General features: G+C 47.2%; 1 protein-coding gene across 6 annotated transcripts in view; it reads left to right on the top strand.

Moving 5' to 3' along the window:
- Nucleotides 1-14,836, top strand: part of DCLK2 (doublecortin like kinase 2) — a 176,423-nt gene that overhangs the window by 159,187 nt on the left and 2,400 nt on the right. For 4 of the 6 annotated variants that reach the window (XM_024246461.3, XM_054553559.2, XM_024246462.3 and 1 more), the window contains 4 exons: nucleotides 222-299; nucleotides 7,189-7,285; nucleotides 7,891-7,971; nucleotides 9,149-9,265. In XM_024246461.3, the coding sequence (XP_024102229.2) occupies nucleotides 222-299; nucleotides 7,189-7,285; nucleotides 7,891-7,971; nucleotides 9,149-9,265 (373 nt within the window). Of the gene's footprint in view, nucleotides 1-221; nucleotides 300-7,188; nucleotides 7,286-7,890; nucleotides 7,972-9,148; nucleotides 9,266-13,264; nucleotides 13,348-14,836 lie in introns of those variants that run through there. The other 2 variants (XM_054553560.2, XM_054553561.2) reach the window with 1 other exon arrangement.

Genomic DNA, 14,836 nt, shown 5'->3' on the forward strand with positions numbered 1-14,836 from the left:
CCACTCTTGAGAATATGGCAGTAGTCACCAAGACTGTGGTTAGGTTGGCAGAAACAGATGCCTTTTTCTAAAGTGTGATTCATTCATCTCTATGTGAAATGAAATGAATAATTTAACACTAAAATAATCCTTTTCCTAACAAATAAAGGCAATACTCCAGTACCATGGAAGGTTCTTGGGAGTCATCATTTCTCTCCCCCTCACCCATTTTGTTTTCTTAGCTATGGCCTGAAGGTGGACATTTGGGCAGCTGGTGTGATCACATACATACTTCTCTGTGGATTCCCACCATTCCGAAGGTAGGCGGCCTTTTGGGCGATGTATTTGAATTGCAAATGCTCTCCCTTGGGTCCAGAAGCAGATACTTTGCTCCTGGAAGTCGGGACTGTTTGGTCACTAAAAGTACCAGTTAAAAATTACATAAAACACCTTTCACTTTTTAATTTACAGCCTATTAATGTATATTCTTATTAGCATACTTTGGGTATGAGGTGAAGGCCTTTGCTTTGTGTTTGGTTGGTCCTCTGAGTTTCCAGTGTTCATTCTTTCATAAAAATAAACCCATAATACAGTGTCTACCATGTCCAATTTCTCCATCTTTTCAAATGACAGCAAGATTTAAAGAGCCTTGTGAAGCAGTCCGAATCCTTCCAGGTATGTCATCTTCCAGTTCTTCATAGTAGTCTCTCTCACTCAATTAGACAGCAGTTTTTATATCCTCTTTCCAAAGCATTCAAGTTTGTTCTCCGAGAAACAGGATCTCTTTCTTCTTAAAATTCATTTTATTGGTTCATGTGACATTTAATTAAGAATAGAGTTGCAAACACTTGTGGTATAAATAGGCCTAGGAATACACAGACTGACTGAGTCTTGGTAACCGTTTGCTTCACATGGTGGGAGCAGAGATGACCACTGACAATGGTCAGGGTGTTTGAGCAGGGCATGGGAGCACACTCATTGGCCTGGCAATCTTTGTGCAGGGAATGAGTGAGGGGCTTCAGCCACAGCTCTTTTGATGAGTTTTGTCTCCCCCTCTGGAGCAAATGAATTACTCTGAAGCAGAAGTTCATCTAACCATGCATGTTCTGTTTTCTTCTGAGTTTTCTTGACCTCTTTTCACTTTAATCTCTTTCTTTGTTCATTTGGTAACTCTCTAATGAGTAGCTACTGTGTGCCAGGCATGATTTTAAGTGCTAGGAATAAAGTGGTGAACAAAACCTGAGGTCGTAGTTTCTCTTAGTTTATTTGACTAGCCATAACAAAATATCATATACAGTGTGGCTTATAAACACCAGAAAATTCATCGTTCCAGTTCTGGAGGTTGAGAATTCCAAGATCAAGGTACTACAGATTTGGTGACTGTTGAGGGCTCACTTCCTGGTTCATAGAGAGCTATCTCCTCACTCTAACCACATACAGTGGAAAGGGCAAGGGAATCTCTGGGGTCTTTTGTAAGGGCCCTAATCTTATTCATGAGAGCTCCACCCTTAACAATAGCATGGCTACCCAAAGGTCCCATCTCCTACTACCATCACATTGGGTATTAGGTTGCAGCATGTGAATTTTGGGGAGACATGAACATTTAGCCTATGGCATGGTGTTTATAGTGTTGTACTGGGTCACTACGTGAAAAATGGTTTTATCTTCTTTTCCCTCCAACATTTTATTATGAAAACTTTCAAACATACAGAAAAGTTGAAAGGATTATCTTTTTAAAATTCTCAGTTTTCCCATTGCGTTGAACAATTTTCTAATTGGCATTGCAGTAAACATAAGACTGACAGATGTTAGTCTCTACTTTTGAAAGCCTTATGCTATAGATAAAGACACACCTCACAAGACTATTGATCAAAGAGAATAAGCAGAGCATGCGGGAGTGCTTAGTTCAGGGCTGGAAATCACAAGGATGTAGCATTCATGAAAGATGTAGCATTTGAGTGAGACCTTTGTGGTATTAGTGCAGTTTTTATAGGTGGAAAGATATTTCCATCTGGCCGTCAACATCGTGGTCTTCCACCAAAGTCATTGACTAGGTGGGTTACACAGACTGTAGAATTACTGTACATTTCAGTTAGCTTTTGCTGAGTAACAAACTACCCCTGAAGTTAGGAGTGTGAAACAATTGCATGGATCAGTTGAGTGAATCTTCTGAGCTGGCTGGCTCAGCGGGGGCTTGATGGTCTAGGATGGCCCCACTTGCATGCCTGGTAGGTGGCTCAGTGTCCACTGGGACAAGAGAGATGACTTGGCCCCTGTGCTTTCATCATGCAGGGGCTGTCCTGGGCTTCCATGAGAGTGGATGCAAGATTCCCCAAAGCAGCCAGAGACAGGGCAAGTTCTACTCCCCGAGCACGTCCTCAGCCTCTGCTCAGCTCACACTTGATGTGCCATTAAGCAAATCAAGTCAGACAGCTAACCCGAGAGTAAATGTGGGAGAAAATGAGCTAAGTATATAGTGGGAAGGGAATAATTTGTGGCCATTTTTAAAGTCACACCGGGTCTTGGCTGGTCTCAGTGATGTCATGTTTTGGGAGTTGGTCAAGTGGAGAAGGGGAATGCATCTTGATGACAGGTGATCTGGGCCAGTTACAGCGGAGCTCCCTTCCCTGGCTAACCCAAGCTGGGATCAGCTGGGAAAGGGTCTTGGGGGATGAGTTTGAGAGGACTGTGTGCTCACAACTCCCTCTAGTGTTTGCAGTTGCCGATGCAGCCTGAGAGTTTTTTCTTTCAGTGCTTTTTACTTTTTAACAAAAGTGAGACTCAAATTGAAGAGGATGCATTTATCATGGATTGATACTGAACGGGGAGCAGCTTTTTTGTGGGGTCTAGAGATAAGTTTGGCTAATCAAAAGCAATAAAGCTACATTCTGAAAGCTGCTGCCCTTATATGCTGCCTTCAGAAGCAGGTCATAGACCTCCAGGTAGCTTTTAAAAATTAAGACAGCGCTTTCCCTCTTTTATATCATGTTGTGATGAAAGAGAATCTGTAATGTTAAACACGTGTTACCGAAGTATCTTCATGGCATACAGCGACATTCTGGGTAGATTTTATAACCTACTATAATACAGAAATGTATGTCATTCGTCACAGACATGGTACTTTAAATTATGGTAAATAAGTTTGGTATAAAATAGATTGTCTACATTTGCACTTAGAAGTCCTTCACATATTTCAAAATAGTCTCTTTGTTTTATACAAAAGACAACTTTAACCCAAAGCATTTAAACTAAAATTGTTATTTGGAATTTACAGTTTTAACTTCTCTGACTGTAGCATCTTTTGTTCTTTCTTCCTTCAGGCTTTTCAGGTTTTAGTTGTAGTTTGACATGTGTTCTCTTTCTAGTCTTTTTTTTTTCTTTTTTATAGGCAGGATCTTGCTCTGTCACCCAGGCTGGTGTGATCACAGCCCACTCCAGGCTCAAGGAATCCTCCCACCTCAGCCTCCCAAGTAGCTGGGACTGCAAGCACACACCACCATGCCCAGCTTTTTTTTTTTTTTTTTTTTTTCGTAGAGATAGGGTCTCAGTTTGTTGCCCAGTCTGTAAATTTTATTTTTTAATCCTTTTAATTTATTTTTTAAGAGACAGGGTCTCTGTTGACCAGGCTGGAGTGTAGTGGTGCAATCATAGCTCACTGCAGTCTCCAACTCCTGGCTCGAGCAATCCTCCTCCCTCAGCCTCCTGAGTAGCTGAGACCACATGTGTGCACCACTATATTGCACTAGTTGTTGAAGTTTTTCGTTGAGAAGGGGTCTTGCAGTGTTGCCCAGGCTGGTTTTGAACTCCTAGCCTCAGGCAGTCCTCCCACTCCAGCCTATCAAAGTGTTGAGATTATAGGTGTGAGCCACTGTGCCTGAGCCATTTCCCTCTAGTCTTTTTCAATATCAGATTCATCATTACCGAGAAGTAGATTGGTTTTTCAGAGGCACCCAAAATTTTAGTTGTTGTCTAAGCAAGTCTGCTCTTAGGGTCACTGACAAAAAGTATTATTTGTGTGACTACACTGAAATTTTTGTTTCTCTTAAAACACACACAAAATGCTCTAAGTGGAATGTTTGAACATCATTTGGGAAATAGCTTACAACATTTTCAGGTTTACCTTTTCTGAATTATAATGCTTTGTCATTGAAAAGAGAGCATGTGCACAAACTCTTTTGTTGTTTTTCAAGTTTTTCTTAATGGACATTTTTAGACTTACAGCACCTTGGTCCGAAGGCTATATTGTTTTAGAATTTAAAAATGCCATGAAGGATCTTGGCCAGATTGTGGAGTATCAATGCGATACCAAATCCAGTGTGGATTTAATCAGAGCAGCTTTTCTTACATGACTGCTAAGAAAGATAAATTAGCTTTCTATTTTTCTAATGTGGGGCAGGCCCCAACTGTCAAAGCTCTTGCAACTCACAGTGGATACTTCAGGGTCCCATTCTCATTGCTGAGACACCCTATGGTTTTGTTTGTTGACTCAGGGTATTTTGCCAAGAACCAGCTGCTATAAATGACTGCTGTGCACACACTTCCAGCTTTTTAGCTGTTTATTAACAAAAGCTATATAGATTAACAAAATATAAGATATTTGAGATTCCAGAAAAAATAAGGGAGCGGTGAGTGGAATAATAGGTAAGGATGACTAAAAGAATGATTGTGGAAATAGCTCATTTTTAATATCTTTTTCTAACATCGTATGTTGGAGCCCTCTGGTTTTCTGAAGTTTTCCACTAAATCTAATAATCTTAGATGTATTCTGTACTCACTTTGAAGGAGCAGTAAGCTGAGTTCACTCAGCAGGGAAATAACAGTGAAAAGGAAAGAAAACATTTTGACACTAAGAAACATGTGTGCATTCACAGGAAATCACTCTTTGGGACAGTAGTGGGAATCTCTTTCTCTTGCCTGGCCCAGTTATTTGTCCTGACTTTCGCTCCTCGGTGTGCCTCTTCACCAAACTCCGTGGACCAGTGGGTGTCCATTCAGCTGGGCTTGCTTTTTTTTTATTTAAGTTCTAGGGTACATGTGCCCAATGTGCAGGTTTGTTACATATGTATACATGCGTCATGTTGGTGTGCTGCACCCATTAACTCATCGTTTACATTAGGTACATCTCCTGATGCTATCCCTCCTCCTCCCCCTACCCCATGACAGGCCCCGGTGTGTGATGTTCCCCTTCCTGTGTCCAAGTGTTCTCATTGTTCAGTTCCCACCTATGAGTGAGAACATGCAGTGTTTGGTTTTTTGTCCTTGCGATGTTTGCTGAGAATGATGGTTTCCAGATTCATCCATGTCCTACAAAGGACATGAACTCATCCATTTTTATGACTGCATAGTATTCCATGGTGTATATGTGCCACATTTTCTTAATCCAGTCTATCATTGATGGACATTTGAAATAGGAACACTTTTACACTGTTGGTGGGACTGTAAACTAATTCAGCCATTGTGGAAGACAGTGTGGCGATTCCTCAAGGATCCAGAACTAGAAATACCATTTGACCCAGCCATCCCATTACCGAGTATATACCCAAAGGATTATAAATCATGCTTCTATAAAGACACATGCACACCTATGTTTATTGCGGCACTATTCACAATAGCAAAGACCTGGGCTTGCTCTTAAATGTCATGAATATTTACAAAGCTCACAAACTCTACTCTTTTTTTTTTTGAGACAGAGTCTTGCTCTGTTGCCCAGGCTGGAATGCAGTGGTGCGATCTCAGCTCACTGCAACCTCCGCCTCCCAGGTTCAAGGGATTCTCCTGCCCCAGCCTCCTGAGTAGCTGGGATTACAGGTGCACACCGCCATGCCTGGCTGATTTTTTTGTATTTTTAGTAGAGACAGGGTTTCACCGTGTTGGTCAGGCTGGTCTTGAACTCCTGACCTCAGGTGATCCACCCACCTTGGCCTCCCAGAGTGTTGGGATTACAGGCGTGAGCCATCACACCCAGCCAACTCTACTCTTTAATAGGAGAGGAACGAGGCAGCCATGTCATCACAACAGCCCTAGAATTTATTGCTAGACACTGTCCTGAATGATCTGTTTCTCAGGACACCACGCGTGCCCTTGTTCCCCTTTGAGGGGATTGGTAGCAAAACCCTGAAGGCTGGGTGAAGAAATTCCAAGAAAAGTTTGCACACTTGCTGGGTAATACTTAACTTGCACTCCTGGATTTTGAAGTTGACTCCAACAGCGCATTCTGAGCTTTCTCATGGGGCCTTGTAATGGCCTGGAAAACTAGTGATGCTGTTCCTCACTCTAGCCATCAATGCACCCACCAAGTGAGGGGGGTCTGGAGGTGAAGTTATATGGGAGGTTGGGGACGTCTTCCCCAGTGGTGTTTCCACATTTCCATGACATCATTCATGAGAAGTCAGGTCAGCCTGTATTCATCAGGCACTAACTGTGTAAGTGCACCTCCGAGGGTGGGTCGGTCAGGCGCAGGTGGGAGGGATGCCCCTGTGAGCTGCTGACATGGGTTTGCCTCAGCTTGTGCCATTCTGCTTGGCATCTTGGGTTGGCCCTTCCTCTCAGACTGAGCTTAAATGAAAGTCAGTTTCCAACGGTGAACTAATTATTTCATGAATGTTTATCCAGATCCTGAACTCCTTATGACTTTTTCATATGTTGGCTGTTGCACTGATCTTTGGCTGTTAAAGTGGAAAGAAGAAGGGAAAGGAGATCGGACTTAGATTTTCTGCCTTTCCTTTCTTGTTGCCATGACAGCTTGAGGGCAGATGCTGATTTTTTTCCCCCCCGAAATGAGGATTTCCATTATTTGTGGATTCAAATATTATCTTGAGTGTGTGTGTGTGGTAAATATACATAAGAAAATCGATCACTCACCATTTTTAAGTGTACAGTTCAGTACCACTATATACGTTCACATTGTGTGCAAGAATCACCACTGTCCCTTTCCAGAACTTTTCCATCTTCCCAAACTGAAACTCTGCATTCATTAAGCAAATGTTTGAGTCATTGACTCTGTCTCTTTAATTCCTCGGCCTATGGAAATGTTCTTTGGCTCATTGTCTAAAAGGAGAAGTTCTGACTTTACAAATGGAATTGAGAGATACGGAATGCCCAAGTCAGAGCCAGAGACTGCACTCCTTTCCCCACTCTTCCTGTGGACATTTTGTTGAAAAATTCTACGGTGACTTTGACTTTTCTTCCATTTCTTTGTCACTGGCTTAGTGAGAACAATCTCCAGGAAGATCTCTTCGACCAGATCTTGGCTGGGAAGCTGGAGTTTCCAGCCCCCTACTGGGATAACATCACGGACTCTGCCAAGGTACCCTCCAGGCCTGTTTCTGTGGGTTGTATTACGTTGTGGGGTCCTCATCCATTGCACAGGGCTGTAGCTGCGCTAGGTATTGCATTCCAGAAAGTTCCTTGGCTTTTAATGTGTGGTTCTTCTTTTAAGTTCATCCCATGGTATGGTCTCTGAAGTTCTTGGCCAAATTCTTAAAGCTGGACTGGCCATCTTTCCAGTTTCCCTCCATCCTCTTGTGCTCCTCTAAGTTCTCAACATCCATTATTTCATTTACTCAAGAAATACGTATTGGGCACCCATCAGGATACAGGGATAAACTCGTGAAACACACTGAATTGCCAAAAGGAAAAATACTGCAGTTTTAGACTGTGGAATAATAACAATGACCAGAACTCTAAAGTGAAAACATCTTAGTTTCACATGGACTCGGGAGAGACTGTCTTTTCTTTTGCACTGTTTATAAGGCATTAGGAGAGTAGGTGTAATCATGTTTAGGTTTGAATCAGTTAGCAGCTGTGCTGGCTCTTCTCTGAAGTGCTTGCCACAAACTCAGATTTCTGTATTTATGCTGGAATTACCTCCTTTCTCCTCCTCTGTGGTCTGACTTGTTTGTTTATTTGTAGGAATTAATCAGTCAAATGCTTCAGGTAAATGTTGAAGCTCGGTGTACCGCGGGACAAATCCTGAGTCACCCCTGGGTGTCAGTAAGTACCCACATTCCGAGGGAATGGGCCTCACTGTGCTCTGTGGCCAACAGTACGGTTCCTCACTGTGATGTTTGCCCATGCAAAAGTTATGCATCCAAGCTCCATGGTAGATGTCTGTCTGTTCCATTGAGCAAGTAGCATGAAGATGGCTCCCCAAGAAAGCAGTTGGCACTAGGGTCCCAGTCTTAGACCCTGCCCCGTGAGTCACCTGGGCAAGTCACTGTCCCTTTCTTGGCCCCAGTTTCCTTATCTGCAAAATGGAGTTGGCCATAGTGCTCTTTCAGGAGGCTTTTAGCTCTCGTCTTCTGTGGTTCCAGGGTTTGAGAGTTTCCAGGGTTTGCCCTGGTGATGAGCCTGTTTCAGACTCTGATCTTTGTGCCTTCAGGGCACGTGCTCTCAGGAGACCTCTTGCTGTTGATGGGGAGGCTGAGACCGGGTGGCTTCAGAGCTGGGTGGAGACACATGATATTGACTAGAGTTCCCTCCCAGAGGCTCAGGTGGTCTCTGGGAGGGAAACATGATCCAATAAATGGGGACCGTGGGAATTACATTTCTCCCATTTCCCTCATTTCTGGGAGGCTCCAGGAGAGTGAAGTTAGTTTAGTTAGCCCAGGGCTTTGTTGACTCAGGTTGGGAAGCTCCCTGTGTACCTCCACTGCCCCATCCACCCGCCGTCCGGGTGCAGTTTCTCTGGATCCTGCTTGCTGCTCTCTTGGGCTAAATGACGTGGTTCTTGGACCAAGTAGCTAAGATACCACATTTTTTTTTATTATAAGCAATAAAGACTAACAACTAAATGAATTCTTGATTAAAGTAAAAAACAATTACCTTTGATGCTTCCATGGGAGGGATCATACTAAATCGTGTGCCTTGGGTGAGGGTCTCAGTAGCCTAAAGTGTGTCCTGCTTTGTGTCCCGGGAGACCTGTGCCCTCTCCTGGGCCTGCTCTAGTCCTGAGGGGCAGAGGGAATGGTGTGGGGTCTTTCTGAGGGCATGGGACTACTGAATAACAACAGTTATTTTTGAAAGATCATTGTTTCTCTGTGGCTAAGAGGGGCGCATTTAGGAAGAGGCCAGGAGGGTGGTTGAGGCGGGGAGGGGGACTCTTAAGGAAAAGACAACTCAAACGGGAGGATGGAAAAAGCATTGTATTTGATTGTTTTCTTTCCTGTAGGATGATGCCTCCCAGGAGAATAACATGCAAGCTGAGGTGACAGGTAAACTAAAACAGCACTTTAATAATGCGCTCCCCAAACAGAACAGCACTACCACCGGGGTCTCCGTCATCATGGTGAGTGGAAGGCGGCAGCGTCTGACCTGACTGCGGAGCCGGCCTTGAAGTTTTTGAATTAGATAGCCGGGAGCTGCCCTCACATGGAAGTTGGTGCCTTCTGTGGTCCTATTTCATATGAAGATTGGCTTGGCATGTGGAGGGCACTCGTCCGGCAACTCCCAGGCTTTGGGCACTGTGTGGAGGGGCTTGTGTAGGGACCAGCAGGCCTGGTGTGAGGGGTGCAGGCGTCAAGAAGCTCCTGGCCTGGCCCTCTGGGCAGCTGCTTCCACTCTTGTCTCTGCCTTCTCATCTAGAGAGACTCCCAAGCCCTGGAGGGGTTTGTTGTGTTAGGAATTAACTCCCTGCCTACCCCAAGGCCTCAGAAATAGATTATTAGAGATGTGAATTATTCTTTGAGACTTGGGATAAGAAACAGCCAAAGCTAAACATATTTCAGTTTTAAAAAATCAGTGTTTTATGAAATACAGTTTGGGGCTTTTAAGAGTACATAACCAAGGAAAAAAATATATATTCATTTTTCAGGGTTGGTAACATTTTATGAGATGTCAGTGGCAATGATGGCCTTGTTTTTTTCAGCCTTTTCTTCTTACAAAATGGTTCTTAAGGCAACTTTCCTAAGTACATAAACACAACAAATTAGAATGAAAAGTGACAGGAGAGTAAATGAATCAAAAGGAAAAAACAATGAACCAGAGGTGAGGGCAGCACACCCGCAGCAGCTGTCCAGGCCTGAGCCAATGCAACCCTGGGCCAGAAGGCCAGCTCACCGTGAGCAGGTAGAAGCCAACCAGCCACCCAGGCAGGGACCTTGGTTCTCCCCACGCACTCGCAGGAGCAGGGAACAGGGGTGGAGTGGCCTTTCCCAGAGCTGGAGTTGGCTGCAGCGGCTTTCGAATCAGACCTGCCGAGGTGATGGGCGTCTGAGTTTCACATCTGGGCCCCCCGTGACTACACTGAGTCTTGACAGCTTAGGATGGGCCACCTCCACAGCTCCGTCACTCGTACTTGGGACAGGCCTCTCACCCTGTGGGAAGGTCCTCCTTGTTTCCTACCCAACTAGAAGGGAAACAGTGGCATATTCTCATGGTACATGGTTGTCTGGGAGCCTTACCTAGGAAGATGCAGGGTTTAGATAGAAGCTATAAGGAAGCCACACACATAACCCACATCCCCACACCCCCACACCCCCACACCCCCAACATCCCCCACACCCTCCAAACCACACATCCCTCACACCCGCCACACCCCCCAACACCCCCCACACACCACACATCCCCCACACCCCCCACACACCACACATCCCCCACACCCCCCACACACCACACATCCCCCACACCCCCCACACACCACACATCCCCCACACACCACACATCCCCCACACCCCCCACACACCACACATCCCCCACACCCCCCACACCACACATCCCTCACACCCCACACACCCCCCACATCCCCCACACACCCCCCACATCCCCCACACACCCCCCACATCCCCCACACCCCCACCACATCTCCCACACCCCCCACACACCCCCCACATCTCCCACACCCCCCACACCCCCCCACCCCCCCCACATCCCCCACACCACACATCCCCCACACCATACACCCCTCACACCCCCCACACCCCCACCACACATCCCCCACACCACACATCCCCCACACCCCCCACGTCCCCCACACCACACATCCCCCACACCCCCCACACCACACATCCCTCACATCCCCCACACCCCACATCCCTCGCACGCCCCACACCCCACATCCCTCGCACCCCACACACCTCCACACACCTCACACCCCCCACACCCCCACACACCCCACACCCCCCACACCCCCACACACCCCACACCCCCACACACTCCACACCCCCACACACCCCACACACCCCACACCCCCCCCACACCCCACACACCCCACACCCCCACACATCCCACATACCCCTACACACCCCCCACATCCCCCACACCCCACATACCCCTACACACCCCCCACACCACACATCCCCCACACCCCCTACACCACACATCCCCAACACCCCCCACACCACACACCGCCCACACCCCCACACCCCTCACACCCCCCACACAACCCACACCCCACACACCCCCCACACCACACATCCCCCACACCCCCCACTCTACACATCCCCCACACCCCCCACCCTACACACCCCACATAACCCCACACACCCCACACCCACATCCCCCACATACACACCCACACACCCCACACATCCCACACCCAAACACACCCCACATACCTCCACACACCCCACACCCCCCGCCCCCCACGAGCATGCAGCACTCTGTTATATGGATTGAGCCTCCCCCAGGTTCTCAGCACCCACTGGGCTGTCATTCTCTTCTGTCCCCAGGGGCGGCTGCATTTATATGGCCATCCTCTGTGTGTCCTTGCAGCTCCCCAGCTGCTCCCCTGCCAGAAAGTGTGCTCTCCCTCTCTCCCTCTCCAGACAGAGCCTGGGTTTGCAAGCTGAGTCTTTTGATGGCTTGCAGGACTTTAGGGGCGCTCTGTGCCAAAGCAGTGAGAAGGCCTTTTGAGTTGTGGTTTCCCTCGAATTTTAGCAGTGTTTTGCTGAAAGCCTGAGAAAGTCAGAGTTGTCAAAGAATTACAGCTTAGACACTTTGAAAAGAACCATCTTGATTGAGCCAACAGCATGAGAATGTTTCCAGCGATTCCCTTGCGAGAGCTAGCATTGATGGATGGGCTCAGTGGTACACAGCCTCGCTGTGCACTGCGTTGTAAGGCAGCTTCTTGGAAAATTTAGAAAAATAAAACATTAAAAATTGGCATACTCAATGTGTCATGAAAAAACCTTAAGAAGAGAGATTGGTTGGGATCAAAATTTAATAACCATATTAAGTCTTCTGAGAGGAAGAACCTTTAACTGCCCTGTGCCCAGGGCTTAGGAGAGTTTGCTTGGAGACTGTGAAGGGAGTCATTGCTGGGGTCACTTTTTGACTCAGGGGCCCAGATAGGAATCAGTGGCCATAGGCCTGTGCCCGGCCTCTTTATGGCTGGCTCTCAGCTGACGTTCTGGAATGATTAGCTGTTCTACAGGCTCTGTCCTGGAGAATGACGCTGAGACCCCCTCAGACAGAACCTATGTTGTGTGGTTTACAAATACCATTTTCCATTTGCTGATGAGGAGTTCAATATTCAAAAGACAAACCCCTGGGCTCTGACAGGGTGTTTGTGTGAAGGAACAACCCGTTATTGTTTGCAGCCCTGATGGCGACTGTAAATGTTGTATGTTTATGTGTGTTCAGTTGTCATTTTGCGCATGTTAGCAGGGTGTCCCCTCTAACCCCGTGTTCCCTACACAACTCTGCAGGCTGTTAGCTCAGAGGAACTGCTGATGTCATGATCCCATTCAGTACCTACAGGGAAATTCAATCAGGCTTGCCTCTGGTGGCACCCATTCTCGATGGCCAAAACACCAGCCTGTGAATTTTGGGCTGTCCCCAAAAGTGGGAGGGGAAGGCCTGCCGCTGATCCTCCCCTGGCACAGGACCCGGTCTGGGGCATGGTTGTGTGGGGGAACTTGCAATGCTGCTGTATCGTCCTCCTCGTCCTCCTCGTCCTCCTCGTCCTCCTCGTCCTCCTCGTCCTCCTCGTCCTCCTCGTCCTCCTCACGTCACTGTGTGTCCTGTCTTCGGGAACAGTTTTAAGTGTTTTTACATTAAAAATAACCTCAAAATGACTCTCCCTGGTACTCATATGTCCTCATAACTGAGACTGTGGGGCCAACCTGGTTTTCTGCAGATACAAATGATAGTGGAAATAGTGTCAACCGTCTGGAGGTTGAATCATCAGATAACTTACAGATAGGACCTTCCCATCTGCTGTCACCCTAGTGTTCTCACCCCCAGAGCTGGGGCCTGAGATTTCAGTGAGAAAATTACGGGCTAGAAATTGGTCCATAAAGGTGAAAAAAAGTAAAGTTGATGGTGTTATCTGCATTTTATTTGACAGTTTGATTTGACAGTTTGAGAGGCACCTCAGAGTTTCCTTCTTTACCCCGCTGAGACAGTGGGAGAGCCTGAAGCAGAATCCTGGTATTCACCACGCTGCGTCCGACCAGCGCGCCCCATCCTCAGCCCCTCTCACGCCTGCATGCTTGTCTCAGTTTCTGATGCCACCGTCCGGCTCTCAGCTGCTTACTGGTGTGGGTCTTCTGTACCTACTCACATCCTTTCCATTCAGCCAAGCAGGCCCCTGGAAAACTTTATTTTCAAACTTCTCAGCTTGCCACACTGCCTGCCTGCCTTTCCAGACCAACAGCTGGTGAGAGCACGGGAGGAGTCCTGTAGTTCTCCTGCCGATGCTGTTTCCCACTTAAGTGAAAAGTGGCTTTTCGGAAAGAGCAGCTTAAGATGGGTGCCTTCATGAAGGCTTTTGTTCTTTCTCCAGCTGCATTTCCAAAGATGAGTTTGTATCAGTAAGTGTGATCTCAGCCAGCCTTTGGGATAAGAGAAGATAATTTAATGGGCAAGGCCTTGGTTTCAGGCAGGGCTGAGGTGTGGGATTACAGTTCCGTTTTCTTGGACTTGTCCTTAGCATGCGTAAGCAAGGACAGAGCAGAGTGCACGCAGGACGGCCTCCCAAGTACCCCGGGGAGCTCGCCCCAGCTGCAGAGACCAGGAGAGACCATCTTGTAGTGGGAAGGGAATGTCGAGAAGCCGCCGTCACTCGGCGCCTGCGGTGCAGACTTGAGAAGGGACGGATTCAAGGGCATTGCCTTCTTCGCTGGGGAATTATGCCTTGTTTCAGGGGGAAGTTGGGGAAGGATTTGGGTTTATTGCCTTAATTTAGGATAGACAAAACTGTTTCACTCGTGTTGCTTCTGTTGAAAGTAAGTCTAGTTTCTGTCCCTGCTTCTCTCCTGCCTTCTGCCTCTCCCGCCGCCTGCATTGCTTCCCTCTGGCTAGGTCCAAGGCCATGGTATGTACTAACCGCACTGCCAGCCTGCCTTCTGCCACACACGCCCCTGTGCTTCTGACAGGAAGAGAAAAGGAGAAATAACGGGGGGATTGTTTTCTTGTACCCAGGAGACATTTTGTGGTAGGAAAAACCTGTATGCTGGCTCTCTGCTTCCCATGTAGGGGGGGAGCATCTTTTAGTAGAGTTTTCCACAGTTACCCTTTTTCCAGGTAGTTGAAATTGTCCTTGGAAATTATAGGGATTTGGGGAGTTTTGTTTATTGAGACAGGATCTTGCTCTGTTGCCCAGACTGGAGTGCGGTGGTGTGATCCTACCTAGCTCACTGTATCCTCAAACTCCTGAGCTCAAGCCATCCTCCTGCCTCAGCCTCCAAGTAGCTAGGACTACAGGTGCACGCCACCATGCCCAGCTAATTTTTAAATTATTTGTGGAGATGGAGTCTCTGTGTTGCCCAGGGTGGTCTCAAACTCCTGACCTCAAGTGATCCTCCTTCCTTGGCCTCCGGAAGTGCTGGGATTATAGGTGTGAGCCACCGCACCCGGCCGGAAATAGATGACTGTTCAGCTTGAACTTGGCAGGGCCTGTGGAGAAGCAGCCATTCCA

Source organism: Pongo abelii, chromosome 3, assembly GCF_028885655.2.
Source record: "Pongo abelii isolate AG06213 chromosome 3, NHGRI_mPonAbe1-v2.0_pri, whole genome shotgun sequence".
Taxonomy (NCBI): domain Eukaryota; kingdom Metazoa; phylum Chordata; class Mammalia; order Primates; family Hominidae; genus Pongo; species Pongo abelii.